General features: G+C 53.3%; 1 protein-coding gene across 5 annotated transcripts in view; it reads right to left on the bottom strand.

Moving 5' to 3' along the window:
- Nucleotides 1-19,296, bottom strand: part of LOC144944518 (lethal(2) giant larvae protein homolog 1-like) — a 66,272-nt gene that overhangs the window by 22,318 nt on the left and 24,658 nt on the right. For 3 of the 5 annotated variants that reach the window (XM_078872730.1, XM_078872729.1, XM_078872732.1), the window contains exons 3-6: nt 14,032-14,129; nt 5,444-5,525; nt 4,204-4,337; nt 322-480 (exon numbers count right to left, since the gene is read on the bottom strand). In XM_078872730.1, the coding sequence (XP_078728856.1) occupies nt 322-480; nt 4,204-4,337; nt 5,444-5,525; nt 14,032-14,129 (473 nt within the window). The remainder of the gene's footprint in view (nt 1-321; nt 481-4,203; nt 4,338-5,443; nt 5,526-14,031; nt 14,130-19,296) is intronic. The other 2 variants (XM_078872731.1, XM_078872733.1) reach the window with 1 other exon arrangement.

Here is a 19,296-nt window from a genome sequence, read left to right as displayed (position 1 = left end):
CACCAATGTTACCTGCACTCTGCTGCTGCTGGCGCTGCTGCTAGTGCTGCTGCAGGTGGTGCAGCTGCAGCTGCAGCTGGCGCTGCTGCTAATGCTGATGCTACTACTGGCGCTGCTGCTGGTGCTACCGCAGCTGGTACTACTCCTGCTGCTGGTGCTGCTGGTGCTACTGATGCTGCTGGTACTCCCAATGCTGCTGCTAGTGCAGCGGCTGCTACCAGTGCGAGTGCTATTGGTGCTACTGGTACTGCCGCTGCTGGCGCTACATGGCACCGGCAGACGCTGACAACGATTTCCCGACAAGGCGAGCGCGACGCTGACCCGTGCAGCAGGTCCTCCTGCGTGAGCGTCAGGTCGTCGAGGAGGCGCATGGCGGGCAGCTCGAGCTGGCTCACGCCGCCGCCCTCGGTGCCCACGTAGAGGCGGTCGCCCGCCACGCTCGCCGACAGCACCGTGACGCGCGCCAGGCTGGGCGGAGCGCTAGAAAAACAACGCGCCGCACGCAGACACACGACACGCACGTGAACACACGTGCAAAACAAAGATACAAAGATCCCCCCCGTATAGCCTTGACAGACTGTAGGGGCAAGTGCTGTTAGCGAGCACCTATGGAGGCCGGAACGGTACACGAGGGGGTGGGTGGCCAGCACCACGCCCGGCCGCCTTTGTCTCCCTAGCGGCGATGTTTACACACCGCAACCAGGTACTCATTTGAGGCTGAGTCGACCTAGGGGAGAACCAAAACCAGTTCAGATAATTGTAATCGTTACCAGTCAGGGCCGTGAGTGGGAATCGATCTCCTTGGGGGTTCGTAACAAAATGCGCGCTAACCACTACACTTCTGCTACACACACACGCACGCGCAGGCGCGCATGCCACAAGAACTGCAGTTGAGACAACATAAACCTGCTGTAAAACCATGCCCCAACTCCCAACTGACAGGATTTAGAATGAGGGATTGCCAATCGCACAAGGATCAAAGTCTCTCCTTTAACGACTGATGTACAGTCGCACGAGCATAAAGACACACACATATATATACTACCAACCCCCCGCCCCCCTCCCAGCCCATATAGCTGACACAGACTGTTGGGGAAAGTGCTGTTAGCGAGCACCTACTAAGACTCGGGCACACGTGGGGCGGGGCCAGGGGGCAACTGAATGTGGGGGCCAGCGCCACGCCCGGCCGCAATTTTTGTCTCGCTCTGGACGCTTGAGTACTTCATTTCAGGCCGAGTCAACCAAGGCTGACGCAGCGACGACAGCCGCAGAGAGCTCCGAGGCCGCACGCCCACCGCGCCAATGACCGGCAGACAGAGGTTTAACTTAAATTTCGAATTAAAGCTTTCGTGACTGCAGGGATTCATCTTCTTGGTTCTTTCGGTAAAGTCACGTAGAAGGGAAGTAATAAAATAATACAAATAAAACATGATAAAATAATTCTCACGACGTTTCGGCCACATGAATGAATTCATTCAGACGCTGTCTCCCCGACAGACCTGGTCTTCTTCACCTGAGGACGGCTGCTTGCGTTATTTTATTATATTATTTTATTGGGGTTTAACTTGTCGTCGAAATTTTTTTTGCGGCCCGCCGGTCAACTGGAGCAGTGGGTGGGGGTGGCGCACGACAAGTAACCCTAGCGAGATGTATACCGGATGTGGTGTGCCGGGTGTCGCCCACCTGGATAGATCCGGATCACGTTAAGCCCCTGTCGCAAACCCCCAAAAACACCCGGAAATGTGCCGCTAGCGAGCAACATTATCACAGGCGCCCCCTTTGCGGGGTTGCGTCGTAGAAGAGTGCGGCAAAATACTGCACTGTACTTCTATGCTCCCACCTGCGTAACGCCGTGTGTTCACCAACCCGCACTGACCAGTGAGGCAAAGTGTGGTCCAATAATCTCCACAAATCATAGAACGGGGGGAGGCCCTCATCCAGCAGTGGAGTGACAAATCGGCTTCATGGGGGGGGAGGGGGGGGTGGGGGTGAGGAGGTGGGGTGGTGGTGGCTTCTAGCAGCAGTGACGTGAGCAAGCAATTGCAGGGCTGCACCTTTGACCGTTTCTACCGAGCCCAGCACACCAGATGGTGCTACAGCAGAGCGCAACACTCAACATCAAACGGTGACGAGTTTAAATCCTGATTGGAGAAGGGGGTGGTCAATTCTGCTCCATCATCATCATCATCCCTTTGAGGTCCAAAAAAAATAAGTACCACTTTGCGGGAAGTCAAACAGTGACCGTCTCTGAGAGACCGGCGCTCGTTACGGGAATGTGGAATTTCCACCGCTCATGGTGACCGTGGATGGAGAATGAGCACCAGCTACTTCAGGCTTTCTTTTGAGCTCGAGGGGAAAAAAAAAAACTGGATCGGCATCGTTTTTTTTCTTCCCTTTTGCTCTTGAATTTGACGTCTGGCCGAACAGAGAGAGAGAGAGAGCTCATCCACCGCAGAATGCGTTTGCTCGACGGCGGAGGGTCGCGTGAAGTTAACACCCCCGTGATATTTTTTCCACGCGTGCGTGACCCCAACCCTTGCATCGCGCGTGCGTGACCCCACCGCGGAAAGCAGCGTGACCCTGATTTAGAGTTAAGAAGACGGCCCACGGAAGCGGATATCGGAGAGCTCGCTCGGAGATCCCTTCTTCAATCGATTCGCGGCCCCACACGCAGTAGAGGGAAGCACTGTTCCTGCTCTCTCTGCATATGCGAGTAATGTTCATCGCACGACAGTAAAACTCGTGTTTTAACGGCTGCAAATTTAGCCACGTCAAGCGTAGAACCACATTTTTTTGAAAAGTGCTTTTTTTGTACGCGCAGTCATTTGGTGACCGGGCTGAGACCATCAACGCAAAACACTTCAACTCGCTAGGCTTGAGAACCCGGTTTAAATCACAGGCAGTGGCCGCAACCTGGATTCGAACCCGGGGGTTCAGCGTTGCCGGCTCAGCTTCCCCGACCTCTGGGCCACCTCCACAGAGAACACTGCTGCAACAACACGATCGCAGTCTGCAAATTCGCATTAAAATTAAACCACGGGAATGTAAAATTGCAGTTGTCGCTCTGCATCTGCATCAGCCGTACGAAAGACGAAGAGGAGGATTCAAGTAAAAAAAACAGCAATCGAGTTAGCCATTAGAACCGTCACCCATAGACACCTGAAGCGTTCGCTGTGAGATGAAGCACACCATCATTATCATCGTGGCCATCGCCATCATAACGACGACGACGACGACGACGAGAATCATGCAAAAACACCATTGCGCGACCCAGCTCCCAGCATTGAGGCAAGGTGGCAGGACAGCTGACGTGAGCTCCTCGGCGCTAAACAAAGCAAGCGGCACCACCACCACCACGAGCAGCGATGACTGACCAACGACCCACGACTCAGTGACCCATAACCCAAAGAGCCACGATCTAGGTGTGAGAGCAGAGAACGGCATGCACGACTCGTCGCCCCCCAGAGCAGCCAGGATGGGGGGGGGGAAACAATCCATTTAGCGGAGACGGCAATCGATTCAACGCGCAGCAAGCCAGCGCTGCGGACGTAACAGACCCAATTTATCGCTCCCTGCTACGATGGCAGAGGCCCGGGCACCAAAAACGTCGTCGCCTGCTTGCGCCGGGAGCGACGTTATCGTTGGATGCGTTGGTATTTATGTTACGTCCGAGTTTGCTCGCGCTTGTTCGTTCGTTTACGGAGTCGCTCAAATTTAGCAGTTTTTTATACTCTCCCTCAAGACGCAACTTCGTGGCTCGGTGGGGGGGGGGAGCTAGTGAATAAATTACGATTTTATTACGGAAACATTGATCGAACGAGATAGCGTCTTTACCGAAGAAAAAACTAAAACACTTGGCAGCTTTTATTTATAGTTTTAGAGAAGCCTTGTGAGTAATTGTGTTTTTTTTATCTTGGCCAAATCAATCATTGCACATTGGCGGTTTAGGTAATTAATGCCGCCGATCAATAATGAACGGGGTGTGGCGGTGTGCAACTGTGGCGGCCGCTAGACCCGACGATGACGACAATGATGACGACGAGGACCTTTGACCCTTCCGTTTGACGATGACGTCGCCTCCCAGCCGTGCCCTGCCAGCGGTTGCCTCAAGGCGGAGGGGGCAGGTGGCGTTCTCGAGCACGACCCGGTGGAGCAGGCACGGGGGGGGGGGCGTGCCGGGGGACAAGGTACGGGGTTTTGTACTTTGGATGTTGTTCAGACCCTGGCCGGCTCGGGATGGTGAAAGCCTGGACTTCGGTGAGCGTCGAGTATCCGTCCTTCTCCACGATCTCCCAGAGGTGCAGCGAGCCGTCGTCCAGCAGAGAGACCACGCGCGCCTGACACCAAAGACAAAGATCCCCCGTGAAGCCTCTTAACAGACCACTGGGGCAAGTGCTGTTGACGAGCACCGATGAAGGCCACGTGAGGTGGGCGGTGTGGACAACACCGCCTCCCGGCCGCCTTTGTCTTCCCGATGTTTACACACTTGCACAAGATACCCCATTTATGGCTGAGTCGACCTATGAGAGGCCCAGGACCGGCCGCTGTTATTGATCGTGACAGTAAGTCGAACTCTGGTCACCAGGTTTGCGGCGCAGTGCGCCAACCACCACACTAGCGCTCCCCTGAGAAAAACAGGGACCAATATCCCCCGTGTAGCCTTAACAGGCTGTGGGGAAAGTGCTATTAGCGAGCACCTATGAAGGCCGGTACGGCACGCAAGGGGGGGCCGGTGGCCAGCACCACTCCTGGGTGCTTTTGTCTCCCTTGTGGAGATGTTTTTATACATCGCACCAGGTACTCATTTGAGGCCGAGTCGACCTATGGGAGGCCCAGGACCGGCCGCTGTTATTGGTCGTGAGGGTAAATTCAATTCTGGTCACCAGGTTTTGCAGTGCGCTAAACACTACCGCTCCCCTGAAACAAAGACACACACACAGAGACATGTGCCACATGCATTAGAGAGAGATGAGCAAAAGAAATACACTGAGAGGCGGTCCGATTCCAAGGGCATATATCGATCTTTTATTGCTATAGAAATCTGCATTGCACTTCCCCCAATAATTTTAATATTTAAATCTCAATCATGAGTTATGGGCCTATTTTTCAATGTTTCTCCCACGCCTACAACAGCCCAGAACAGATGTTGTAGGATGGAAGGGGAGGGAGTGAAGGGAGGGGGAGAGGGAAGCAGGGGAGGAGAGGGGGAGGGAGAAGGAAGGAGGGGGGAGAGGATAAGATGGGAGGGGGTGGGAGGGGATAGAGGAGATGGGATGAGATGGCGAGGGAGATGGGAAGGGAGGGGAGGTGAAAGGAGCAGAGGGGAGGGAGCGGAGGTGGAGAGAGGGAGCGGGGGGGGGGGGGAGTGGGGGGGGAGGGAGCGGGGGGTGGGGGAGGGAGCGGGGGGTGGGGGAGGTAATTGGAGGGAGGGAAGGAGAGGCACCTGTCCTGGCAGGAAGTGGAGCTGTGTGACGATGGCGATGTCGTGGTGCAGCCCGGTGAACTCCACTCCCGGAGCACCGTAGCTGCAGCGTGGGGACCATCAAGGAATATACCAACAACGACGATAACAACAACAAGAATCATCTCTGCACGTGTATGGCGCCCGCTTAAATGCCTCGGGGCAACTCGGTACACCTTCAATATCGTCTCAGACAATTCAATTTCTCAACTTGGGATTGACACATGACAGTATAATTCGCGGGTAATTTTTCAGCCGCCCGATTGTAAAAGCTTGGCAGGATCCTTCCCTGACAGAGTCTTGAGACTCGGTGAGGCTTTCCCGGGTCAAACAAATTGGAGTCTTCTTTCGTTAGGCGCTACTGAAAAATAATGAATAGCTCAGAGGGCTTTACCTGAAAAGAAAAATGTGTTTCGTTTAAGTTTATTTATAGTGATTTCCTTACCTTTCCTATACTTTGCAAAAATAGATTTCTCCGGGATAAATAAAGATTCTGATATGTTGAGCTGGTTCACTCGAAGACCTCGTCCGATGGGTTTCTGACCACAAAAGGGGGCCCTTTTGTCATCATTTGGCTCTGCCGATTGCACCAAATACGAAAAAACGACGTCAAATTCGCCCTTGACGACGGAATTGGTTGTGTGTTGAAGGTGACACGGACACAACGTGACAGCAGGTAGCGCCACCGCAAGGAGTGGGCGAGCGCCAGCCGCCCACCTGTGGCCCACGAGAGACGCTGCATTCACCATGGCGATTACAACACCCCGCGATGGACGGAGGAGAGTGCTGCATCATTACTCAACTAACTAAAACCATAAACTATTTTTAATTGACCAGGTAAGGCCCACTGAGCTATGTAGCTTTTTCAGAAGAGACTTGGCCACAAATGCTCAACGAAGTGGCTTATCAGGTGGAAATTTATAGCAGCCAAATAGTCTAAACGCGCGTTTCCAAATGTGGTGGGAAAAACCGGAGGGCCCGGATAAAAACCCATGTGACCACGGGGAGAGAGAACAGGCAAACTCCAAACATTCAGGCGTCAGGGTCGGGATCAAACCCACGAACCTCCTGTAAACCAGACGAGGTAGTTAACATCTCGCCACCTCCAGCTAATTACCGTGACATTAACAACATCCGTTACGGGATTCAGATAATGACAATAATGATGAGACTGCTTATTCTCGTAAAGTCGTTGCGCTCGTGCTAAGCAATACAAGGACGCATCGGCCCAAACGTTCAAACAGCTTTGCCCGGCTTGCCAGCCTAAAGTGACATCTTTGTAACGTCATCGGACAGCTCACCGCCGCCACCCCAATCACCGAAGCCCCTTCTGTGCGCCCTAAGAGCCAGCTGCGTAGATGAAACAAACAAACTCCCGCTCCTCACGCGTCGCATGGCAACAACTCCGCGACACTCGGGCAACTCGGCAAGAAGGGCGGCACTCGGATGCGGTGGGGATGTGGGGGGGCGACGGTGTTTCGAGTTCGCCGCGTTGTGTCCCATGTCCGTCGTCTGCGGGCAACTGCGGCGAGGCCGTTGACGCCGCCGCCGCGGCGTCGTGGGTTCGTACCGCGGCCTCTCTCGCTTCTGTGGGCCACTTCTCTAGAACGGGGGCGATGCCCGGCCGACCCTGTCGCCCTGCGAGAAATCCGGAATGAACGGATCTCTCTCACGACGTGATGGGGATTGCGGGACTCATTTTTAACCTATGAAAGGGGCCGCGCACTTCGTCTGGTGGTCTACGTAGATTTGTCCCAGCTCTGTCATGTAGCACCGTGACCATTTCTGTCACCTCGCCTACAATCGCGCTCTAACAAGGGTATGACTGGAGCAAGCGCTTATTTTTATATACACAGGAGGCACTCGCTGCACCTCATGGCGAGTGGGTGGGCACCTGCCCGTCAGCCCCACCCAGACAGTGAGTGGCCAGATGTGCTGCAACATTGGCCCCGCCCACTGCCCAGGTAGCCCCACCCACTGCCCAGGTAGCCCCACCCACTGCCCAGGTAGCCCCACCCACTACCCAGGTAGCCCCACCCACTGCCCAGGTAGCCCCACCCACTGCCCAGGAAGCCCCGCCCACTGACCAAGAAGCCCCGCCCACTGCCCAGGTAGCCCCGCCCACTGACCAGGAAGCCCCACACACTGCCCAGGTAGCCCCGCCCACTGCCCAGGTAGACCCACCCACTACCCAGGTAACCCCGCCCACTGCCCAGGTAGCCCCACCGACTACCCAGGTAGCCCCACCCACTACCCAGGTACTGCCCGGGTAGCTCTACCCAATGCTCTGGGAGGGCTGCCCTTTCAGCCCCTGCCCCAGGTAGTAAGATTTTAAACCTGCGAGAAAATCCCGATTCTTTGCGAATGCTTTGGGACACCGGGACAGACGTCATGAAACCACCCGGGGACTGTTCTGTACAAGCCGGAGGGGGGGGGGGTCGGTTCTGCAGCGTCACCGTTGGGCCCCCATCCGCCACGTTCACACCGCAGCGGACGCTGCTACTCACCACTCACCTGACCCACTCACCCAACCAACCCTTGCAGTCACAATTAGAGCAACCGGGACACGCGTGGGCAAGCTCTTTAGCCCCCGCGGGATTAACAAGAGGGCTCACATTACCCAGACAAAACCCACCGGGAACGCTAAAAATAACCATCCTTTACATGGTGGTGGTGGTGGGGGATAGGGGGGAAGTCACAGGCCACGCGGAACCCTGTTGGCATAGCACACCACGTGGGTAGCTCTTGCCCCAGAGGGGTAGGTGGTGGTGTGGGCGTTGCATGGCTGCGAGCAAAAGGCGGCACCGATTTACGCAGTCCTACCGTGTCTCGGAGGGAGCCAAGCTGTCGCGTAATGAATGGTAAGCGCGAATGGATTTGCAATCCAGTAAAATGGCCCGTTTCGAATGCCACGTTACGACTGGTGGCAGATGAAACAATGCAAGCAGCAGTCTTTCTCAGGTCTATCTCTGTGCACCCAGCAGTACAAATCAAAATGGGTTTCGCCACAGTGAAGTCGTCGATCAAGATGCCGCGTGAACTGGGGGGAAATTGTGGCCGGCGTGGAAAAGCAGATCGAATATCCCCGCTGGAGTTTTCTGGAGTTCAAATAATATCCTCCAGTTCACTCTTCTGCCAACAGTGGTGTGAGTAGGCAATTGCAGGGCCTACTCTTTGGTGATTTCGGTAAAGTCACGTATGAAGAGAAAATAATACATTAAATAACAGCATACGACGTTTCGATTGCAACACAAGCAATCATCATCGCCTTTCCCTTTATAATTTCCCGAGCACAAACACTTGCAGGAGGAACAAAGGCCGGGAAAGATCTGCAGGAGATGATAGTAATTATAACGATGAACAATACGTTACAGTGAATTGAATGGGATCATTTTATCGACCACGGAGGGATGATTGGCCGAGTCAACCCCCAACCGGAATTTGACCATGTGACCTTTAGATTGCGAGACTCTGGCTCAACTGCTGAACCACGTGGCCATCGCAACCATAATATAGGTTTTTGGGTCAACAGACAGAGTGAGTTAAATAAAAGCGTGTACTTAGAAAAACACGCAAATTTGTGACGAATGCCCAGACGAGCGCAAGGGCGCCGCGCAGAGAGGCTAAGAGGCACGTGGTGGGCATGGCAGACCCAGGGACGTTGCCGGAGCCAATGCCAATTTGGCTCTGGCTAGAGACTCCACATTTGACGACGGGCGGTTGTTATTGAGTCACTTGTCAAAGCAAATGAGAGAATGCGTAGGGGGGGGAGGGGTCTGGAGCACTGTCCAATAAAAGCAGGGACCCCAATTTTAACATCCCAAAGAACACAACAAAGACAAAGATCCCCCGTATAGCCTTAACAGATTGTTGGGGCAAGTGCCGTTAGCGAGTAGCACCTATGAAGGGCGGGAACGGCACACGAGGGGGTGGAGTGGCCAGCACCACGCCCGGCCGCCTTTCTCTCCCCAGTGGCGATGTTTACACATCGCACCAGGTACTCATTTGAGGCCGAGTCGACCTAGGGGAGGCCCAGGTCCGGTTCAGATAATCGTCACCGGTGTTGCTGCACCCACAGCTCCCGCAGGCTGTAACAAGACACACAAGTTCACTCCAATGGTTGAGTTCACCAGCAGCAGCGGTGGCAAGGGCTGCAGGAAGCAACAGAGACACTGACAATCTGGCCATCCGCACGTCACCAACAACCTGTAACCCAAGACACGGTGGGTTGGTGGTGGGGAGAAATAACAAAATAGTCCACGCTGCTGCTGCTGCTGCTTGCGGCTGCGTTGACACACATCGTCTGTGCATGGGCCGGCGAAGGGGAGGCATGCTGTGGGATTGTGGGGTGTGTGTACAGGGCGAGGCACAGGCTGGACCTGATTCTCAACCTCGGGCTGCCACTACTGTACCCCACTGTACCCTACTGTACCCCCCCCCCTAGAGACGCACGTGGTGTACTGTACAAAAAAACTCCCAAAGATCTCCAAATAGCCATTGGGGCAAGTGCTCTCTGTAAGCGAGCACCTATGAAGGCCGGCACGGCACACGAGAGGTGGGGGTGGCCAGCAACACCACCCCCGGCCGCCTTTGTCTCCCTAGTGGCAATGTTTACACGCCGCACCAGGTACTCGTTTGAGGCCGAGTTGGCCTAGGGGGAAGCCCCGGGTTCGTAGCGTGTACGCGCACAACGATCAAGAGACAAATGCCATTCCTAAAGCGCCTTTCCTACAAGGTATTCAAGGCGCTGAACATCCACAAATGGGCACGCGAATCGTTGGCCATGTGGAGAAAACTAAAACATGACAAAAATCGTTGGCAATATTAAAAAAGGTAATTAAGAGAGGTGGGTGTGGGGGGGTTAAAGCACCACCGCCCCGCCAAATCCATTGTCTCCGAATCGCGAACAGCACTGAGCAAAGCGTTACGAATAGGCTATCCTCGCCTGCCCGGCCGCCATAGAAACGTGGAATTTCCACCACTGGCTTGTGGACCGCAAACAGGAGATGAGAACCACTGCCCCGATGCTCCGTTTGAGCAGGAAATCGCTGATCTGCGATTTCTCTTTGTGAGATTTCGCGTCTCATAGTTTTCGCTGTCGAGTATGCGCGGGTTTGAATTCACTCCACATGCGGTTATGCGGTTGGACATGGCACAACGCTGTGTGTGTTCTGTAGTGTGTGTGTGTGTACCATGTGTGCCGGGTGTGTGTACTGTGTATATGTACTGTGTGTGTACCGTGTGTGTGCACTGTGTGCATACCGTGTGTACTGTGTGTGTACCATGTGTGCCGTGTGTGTGTACCGTGTGTACTGTGTATATGTACTGTGTGTGTACCGTCTGTGTGCCTTGTGTAAAGTGAGCGCTACTCAGCAGGCAGCTGTCTCGTGCGGTGCATTGTGGGTTGGATGACCGCTCGCTCCACGCTCCGCTATTTCGCATTGTGCGACCCCCCCCCCCCCCCCTTATTTTTAGGAACACATCTACTACCGCACTAAGCGAGGGGGAGAGCCGCACATTTACTTGATTAACTTTGCCCGCGTGACGACAAGGAGGTGTTGCGGATGTACAATCCAAGGGGGCCTGCCACCCGTTACAATTCCCTGCGTACACAAGGCACCGTCGCCGGTTCGTAAAGGCCATGTCCCCCACCCCAACTTTCCGGTTCGAACCTGTGCGTACGACGACAACACATTATAATTCTCTTCCCACCATCACCAACGAGCGTGCACAGCACACACAAGCTCGACAGAGGCTTGTCCAGAAATGGCTAAGAAGCTGTTTTTGGGACGCGCAAAAATACACATCGGATATCGAATGGCCGCGACGAATCGACGCATTTTAATGTAAAGCCAGCGAAACAAAAGACATCAAGTCACCTGCCCACGTGAGTGACTAGAGACTGCCCCTGACAGACAAGCGCGGAGGTGTCCCACTCTAAGAACCGGGGGTAAAAGACCACACACAGACGGAGAGAGAGGTCAATTACCCCGACTCTGAGACACTCGCTAATCCTGGCCGGGCACAAATGAATTCTCAATCTAAAAATCCGGCGTGCCGTGAGCACGAGCTCGCTCGCTCGCTGCCCCACGGGTGGCCAGCATAATGAAGATTATCCTCCGGGCTTCAATCAGATAAAGGTCGGAATGGCATCTCGGTCGAGAAGAAGCAGCGCGGGCGAGCGAATGGATTTTCCACGGCGCTTACGAGTTTCTGTTCCTGCATCGGAGGCGTGCGGTCATTGTCCACCGCGCCATTTTACTTTGTGAACTCGGAGAAGATTTTTTTTTAATTTTCCAAAGCACCTACGGCACACGGTGGTGACATTTGGGCCACGTGAAGTCACTCGGGGAGCATAATGACCGTCCATGCAGTACCGCATCATTCATCATAATCATCATCATCATCTACGCTTAATCCACTGCTGGACAAAGGCCATTGCTGTAAGCTGTTGCCAAGCCCAAGTGACGCAACGCAGACGTGATGTAACGCTCCTTCGCACGAGCCGACTCAGAGCAGGTAACCAATGGGCACGGCCGGAGTTAGTCAATCGGCACAGGTTGTGTGTGGTGGTGGTGGGGTCAAGTATGGGTACTCCCCACAAAATAGCCCCTCTCCAAAGGGGCTCTCTCTCTTTCGAGAGAGGTCTCTCTCGCACAGGGGTCGGAGGCAACCCCAAATAACACGAGCAATTTTTTTCGAATTCGGTAAAAAACCCCAATGTTTCAAGAGCCGCAATGCACGTGAATACGAGACAGTCTTTCATCTGAACCGATCATGAGCCTCCCCGATGTCGACCCAACCTCAAACGAGTACCTGGTGCGGTGTGTAAACATCGCCCCTCTTGAGATGTTGGCCACCCCCCCCCCCCTCGTGTGCCGTGCCTGCCTTCGTAAGTGCTCGCAAACAGCACTTGCTCCAACAGTCTGTTACAGGCTACACGGGGGATCTTTTTCTTTTTGTGAGAAATCAGATTTGTGCCAATAATCCTCGGATAACAACCCTGGGGTCTGTCCCGTGCTCTGCTGTCAACAGCGAGACTCGCGCACTTCACGTGACGGCCTCAAAGTGCACCTAGCCTGGCACGCAAGTGCTCTGGTGACGTCACCGCCGCCGAAGTGGCTAATGGCGGCTGTTGTTTTTTTTTCATGTCATATTTGTATGACCTTATTTGACAACGGGCACGGGTTTTTGTAGTCGGTTACTTTCCGAAGCGTCTCATGATCCAGAGAATACGGTAAATGCCGACAGCAAACACAAAAAAAACACGGAATTCCCTTTCAAGGTTACTGCAGTGGCTGTTAACGCAGGGGGGCAAATATCACCTACTACTTCCATTTGACCCCATTGCCTGCCATAACGAGCATTACGCTGTGAGCTTACATTAAAAACCTCAAGGTGTGGCGTAGTTCAAGCTTCACTGCTGAGAGAGAGCGTTAAAACGAGGCGGTGAGGATTAAAAGATGGTAAGACGGTAGTTGAATTAATACACCGGGGCTTTAAGCTTGCCAGTGGTGAAATAAATGAATGCGATTTCACCAGTTGCATTGCTTCAATTTCACTTGGAGCCACGCACAACCGGAATGCTATCGAATAGATGGATCCACTCACAATCACTCCTCCGATTCCTGATCGCAAGCAAGTCTGATTAAACGAGACGGCGAATGTTGACAGTAACCATTAGCGGACATTGTAAAATGAAGGGCGGCAGCCCCCCGGCCCGTTCCTACGATGATGAAAAGAAAAAAAACCTCGCGTTCGTTGCAAACACTGCGGCCTTAAAAGGAAATATTATATTTATAAAATAGGTGACGTTTTGGGCAACTTGTCCTCCTTTGGAAACCTGGGCCAGAATCCAGAATTTTTTCGCAAAATCTTCGGGGCACGGGGACAAGCCGTTATGAAACCAACGGGGACTGTCCGGGCCAAGCCACGAGGACCGGTTTTGGTCGCTTCACCGTTCGGCCCCCAACAGCCTCGTTCACACCTCAGCAGACGCTGCTACTCGCCACTCACCTGACCACTCACCCAACCAACCCTTGCAGTCACAATTAGTGCAACCCGGACACGTGTGGGCGATATTTCGCCGACGCTAAATCCGAATGAGCAAATCAACAGGCCTTTGTCGCTCCACTGCTGCATGATGTTATCTCCCCCCCCACCACCTCCCCAAGCCGTGTCAGTTACGTTCACAAGTAGCCACGCACTCACCTCGCCTGCTATACGGGAGGTCGTAGGTTCTATCCCGACCCTGACCCTTGTACATTTGGAGTTTGCATGTCTCTCCCCCGTAGCCATGTGAATTTTTCTCCAGGCCCTCCGTTTTTTTTCCCCCTCCGAATTTAGTATCAACTTGCGTTCAGAGTATTTGGCCGCTGTAAAATGTCCACGTGATAAAATAAGCCACTCAGTTGGGGCCTTACCCGGTTAAAATAAAAAAATTTAGTTTTTACTTGACACTCACCCATCGTCGCGACAGCACTTACCGCAAGCACGACGCGAAGATAAGTGCGGCTCCTCTTTAATCTCGCGCGTCACCGGCGGCGACGCCACGCGGGCAGAAAGGATACATTTTGACGGCGCCGGACTTGGTACCGATGGCCATGAGCCGCAGGTCGGGGTCGTAGGCCAGGGCGCTGGGTTGGTGCGGGAAGCCATGCTCCACGGTCTGCGCGGACAGAATCGACGGGAGGGCAGAAGCTGAAGCGTCGGTCTCAGCGGCGACGCGAACAGGGGTGGAGGCGGAGGGGGCAATTCCGAAACGTCGGTCAAAGAGGCGGTTGGCTGCTGCGCGAGCGGAGCTAACGGGTCGATGATCGGTACCCCACTGGACGGAGGCGCGACAGTCGGCCCTGATCCTCTTGCGCGTGGCTTATTGCCGTGGTTCCCAACCTTAAGCTTTCGTGGAGGCGTATCTGTATTTTTTATAATAATATAATAACAATAATTTTTACTTGCTGCTCCATCGCACCTGGTATTCACTCAAAGAGAGAGAGATGATGAACTCAGAGGTGTGCGGGGGAGGGCCAGCATCCACGCGGTGGCGAGTCGGCTCCAAATTCCCACCCCCCCCCCCCACCAATTTCCGGAATTTATTGGGGGACGGTGGCATCAAAAGATTACGACTCACGTCACACGTTCGAACGGGAAAGCAACTTCTGATGGATAGTCTGCAGCTCAGAGAAAAATCCACACCACCACGGGTAGAGAGAACACGCAAACTCCAAATATACAACAGGCGTCAAATATCGGGATCGAATCCATAACCTTCTGTAAACCAATACGCCACTAAGTGATGGTGATGTCACCATGGTGCCTCTGCCAGGCCAGGGGCACTTTCAGGCCACGTGAAGTGTCAAAGGCTCGCCGATAAGAGGTCACGGGACAGACCCAGGTGCCGTGGGTTGACTGACGGAGATGACTGGCAGATGCACCACCTGTGCCCTCTATGGTGCCAACTCGCTGCATTTTAGCCGCCCGGCGCTCCGCTCGTTGTTGCGAGCGTCGCTCCTCTGCCCTCCGTTGTTGTTAGGAGGGCGACTGCCTCCAACTGACCTACAGCGTCCTTCACGAGCCTCCTCCTGTATACCAGTAAGGCGAGCGATGAGCAGGCCACGCCAGCACATTGCTCCTACACGGGAACCGGGTGTTTTTGTGACGGCGGTGTGGAATGAGTCACCTTCATTCGCGTCGTAAGGACGGACGTGCCGTGCGCACGCGCTGGGTCTACCTCTGTTCGCTGTGAAAATGTTCCCCCCCCCCCCCCCCCCGTTTGGAAAAATACACACACACGGACGTGACCTATTTAGCCTCCCGTATCCATACGGCGTCTCGAATCGTTGAGTGAAATAAATCGGCGGACAATACGCCTCCCTGCACGTGTCCGTCTCCCTCAAGGTAATAATAAAAAGAAAAGAAAACAAGACGTGTACAATAAAAATTGAGTTACAAGATTTGAGGATACGACAACAGACAGAGTGCGTATAAAAAGCGCACCCCCATCAGCCACACGGCCCTCTGGGAAGACTTCATTTGAGCAGCGACAAAGCTTTAATAAAACGCAGGCAAACTCTGGACCGGTTTTCGACCTTGAGTGTCTCATCGGGTAATCAGGATTGCTTAAATCGATGCTGGTGAACTGCCAGACGTTTATAGGCAAAGGACCGCCCCTCCCCTCTTCTCCACTCTGTCATAGCTTGACGCAAAACTATATAACACGCGACACAAAATCGACGGTTGATGTGCAAGTCGCTGGTCGATGCAGCCGATGGCGAGAGAGACCGTTTTTTATTTGAGCGGCACGCGTAACATTCCACGCGAGGGTCTAAAAACGTTGAATTGAACGCGTGACTGAAAACTACAATGCTGGCTAATCGCCCGGTGAAGCCGGTCGTTGTAATCACCGGCGAAACGTCACGGTACTTGAATTGTAAATGTCGTGGGTTTACTCTCCCAGCGCCACCGGGTGTGCTGAAGTCGTAACTAATCGACACGTTTTGTTTTTCGTGACAAACCTTAGCAATAGGCCGTGTCGGGTGGTGGCGGGTTTAACGACACATTTTTATTCACGCGATCTACACAAAAATAAAACCCTTTATTTTGGAGAACTTTTAAATCTAGTTTGAGCGTTGATGTGTTTTTCAGACGACTGTCCCGTGTAAAATAAAAAAAAAAGTCTTTTTTTAATTTGCTTAAGCTTTCCTATACTTCACACTCCTATCGTGTTTTTGTATTGTTTGTTGTTGTAACGTTCTTAGCCCGTGCCCCTACTGGACATCTGTGAAGAAAAAAAAGCTTCATAGATCATCGGATTGCTCCTCCAGCGTCAAAGAAGATTTTTATTCTGGACCCAACAATGTGAAATCTCTGGCCCTGGCCCCAGGGACTGTACAACAAGCCCTGGAGATTAACTCACCAACACCTCATTTGGACCCTTGGTCAACAAAGCGGAAGTGCTCACCACACAATCCGTTCAGCGAGATGGAACCGGAGATATTGCTAGTGCAATCACAACATTGTGCGTGTGAAAAAAAACACACACAGACCAGCAAGGGAAAAACGTTATGGCCACGCTTTTAAGACGTCCGTTTGAAGACGTACTCAAGAGACCGGGTGTAGGTAAAGCTATTGAGGGGGTCGAGAGCGAGGTTTGCAACGCCTTTCCAAACATCTTCTTTCGTTTGGCTCGTGCACACAGAGCAACGATGAGAGAATCAGTTGTGATTCAGCCAATCCATTTCTTTGTCTGAGAGTTTGCAATCCACCCACACAAAAGACAAAGATCCCCCGGATATCCTTAACAGACTGTTGGGGCAAGTGCTGTTAGCGAGTAGCGCCTATGAAGGCCGGCATGGCACAAGAGGGGGTGGGTGGCCAGCACCACGTCTGGCTGTTTTTGTCTCCCCAGTGACGATGTTTACACATCACAACACCAGGTGCTCAAGGAGGTCCTGGACCAGTTCAGATAATCGACACTGGTGTTGGTGGCCGTGAGCGGAAATCCAACTCGTAGCGCAGCGTGCTAACCGCTGCACTCCCGCTCCCCAAATGCACACACGCACGCGCACACACACAGTGTGTGCACCTGGAAATGTGAGCCGTCACCACGCGCTTCATCACCCCACGCAGGGTTTGTTGGGCAGCGCGCAAACCACTGCACCACCGCTGCCAGCTCAGCCACCAACACTTGATCCATAAGCACTTTGCCCACACACACACCCAAACGCACCCACCCACCCTTACCCAACCACCCTTCCCTCCCTCACCCGCCCACTAAAAACGATCACCCTGACTCACGCGATTCAACGAGTGTGTGGTTAGGCTTGGGAATTGATATCAATGGATTAATCAATGCATCGGCACACCGCTAACCATCTCTAACATCGTGTCTTCTCATGCACTATGCATGTGTGGCCAAACCATAATTGAGCTGCCAATAGACTTAGGGTCAAAACCCAAAATTAATTATCGTTAATATGAATGAGCCAGTTTAACACGTAGGCTTTCGCGACCAATATTATTCATAATCTGGCGAATTGCCCGATGATGCTGGGTGCAATTACCAGCGAAACGTCGTACTCAAATTGTAAATGTTGTGGTTTCACGCTTCAACACACAGGTGGGCTAAAGCAGTGAAACTATTTGTCTTTTGTCAACGTGACACTTTTTTACTGATTGGTGGAGGGTTACGACACATTTATAAATAACGCGATCTAAACCCAAAAACGTTGATTATGATTAATGAATTTCGATTTAAAGCTTTCGTGACTGCAGGGATTCATCTTCTTGGTTCTTTCGGTAAAGTCACGTAGAAGGGAAGTAATAAAATAATAAAAATAAAACATAATAAAACAATTCTCACGACGTTTCGGCCACAACGCAAGCAGCCATCCTCAGGCGAAGAATGAAACACCCCAAGCTTGGAGCGTATATTTAAGCTGGGTTAGAGGGGGGGGAGGTGGGAAGAAGAGCGCCAACAGGAATAACACGTTTTCCGCACGAAAGCAATTATCTATAGGAAGTGTCGATGCAAGGCCATTTCAATAGCAGATCTTCATCATCAAGAGCTATGGTCACTCCACTGCTGGATGGAGGCTTCCCCAACAGCATCACCGTCCGTAGCCGATGCTGCTACATCACAATGTCGTCTGCAGGAGAAGTTCAGTGACAAAGCGGTCGGTTCAAAGTGCAGCCATGCAACCGCTTGCCTCACTTCACCGCCGGCAGAAGAGCCTCCAGTAGAGGGAGCTCTATGGGGCAGAGTTCGAGAGGTATTTGGTCTACTCTTCCACGTCGACCAGACGTCTTGAAAGACGTGCGAGCTTCCCACCGCGTACAACCTGCCGATCGACTGCACTGTGGTGAACCCGCTGACACTGCTGGGTGGACGGAGGAGGTGGTGGCGGTGGGGATATTTAAAATCTACGACTAAACTATATTTTATTTTACCAGGTAAGGCCCCCTGAGCTATATGGCTCATTTTCAGAAGCAACCTGGCCACAAATGATGGCTTAACGAAGTGGTTTATCACGTGGAAATCTATAGCAGCCAAATACTCTATGAACGCACGTTGATTCTAATTGTGGAGGGAAAAACCTGAGGACCCGGAGAAACATCCACGTGACCACGGGGGAGGGAGAGAGAGAGATGCTCAAACCCGTGGGGTCCGGTTCGACCCCACGACCTCCTGTATACCAGGCAAGGGAGTTAACATCTCCAAGCCACCGCGACGACGCCCCTGTTTAAGAATCTTGCGCCATCGTTTTGAGCCGCCGCTCCGGGGGATGGAGTCGAAGAGGCGACCCCTGGCTTGCAAGTCGTGGCGCGCCGACCGTCACACCCGGGGGGGGGGGGGGTGGAGGAAGCGTCCCCCATTCATTGACAAGACGCTGGAGGGTGGCAAAAAACGAGATCCGCACAACGCATCTGCGCTTGCCCCCAACTTGCCGACGGGGAGCGGCGCTTCAGTTTGTCGTCTCCTTCAAGGGTTTTAGCGCTTCGGTGTTGCGTTTCTGAACAAAGCCCGAGGCCCGGGGCCCGCACATGCATCATCGGCCCTGCGCGGAAAGGCAGAGAGTGAGTGCTTTCCCTTGCGACACGAACAGGAAGGCATCGTGATGCGTAAAAAGCATGGGGGGGGGGGGGAGTGGCAATAATCCCACATGACACAACCCCCACAGGCGCCTCCCGAGTGCTGGAATGCTTCACCCCTTAAGGGCTGTTAACAGAGCTCCAAGTTGAAATCTCAACGCATTCATCAATAGCACTGCCAACCAAAGAGAGTCGCACGGTCTAGGGATGTGGTCGTCCTTGCAGAAGAGGCCGCTTTTGCCCAA

The sequence above is a fragment of the Lampetra fluviatilis genome, chromosome 35 (genome assembly GCF_964198595.1).
Source record: "Lampetra fluviatilis chromosome 35, kcLamFluv1.1, whole genome shotgun sequence".
Taxonomy (NCBI): Eukaryota; Metazoa; Chordata; class Hyperoartia; order Petromyzontiformes; family Petromyzontidae; genus Lampetra; species Lampetra fluviatilis.
This window is presented reverse-complemented; position numbering and strand designations above follow the sequence as displayed.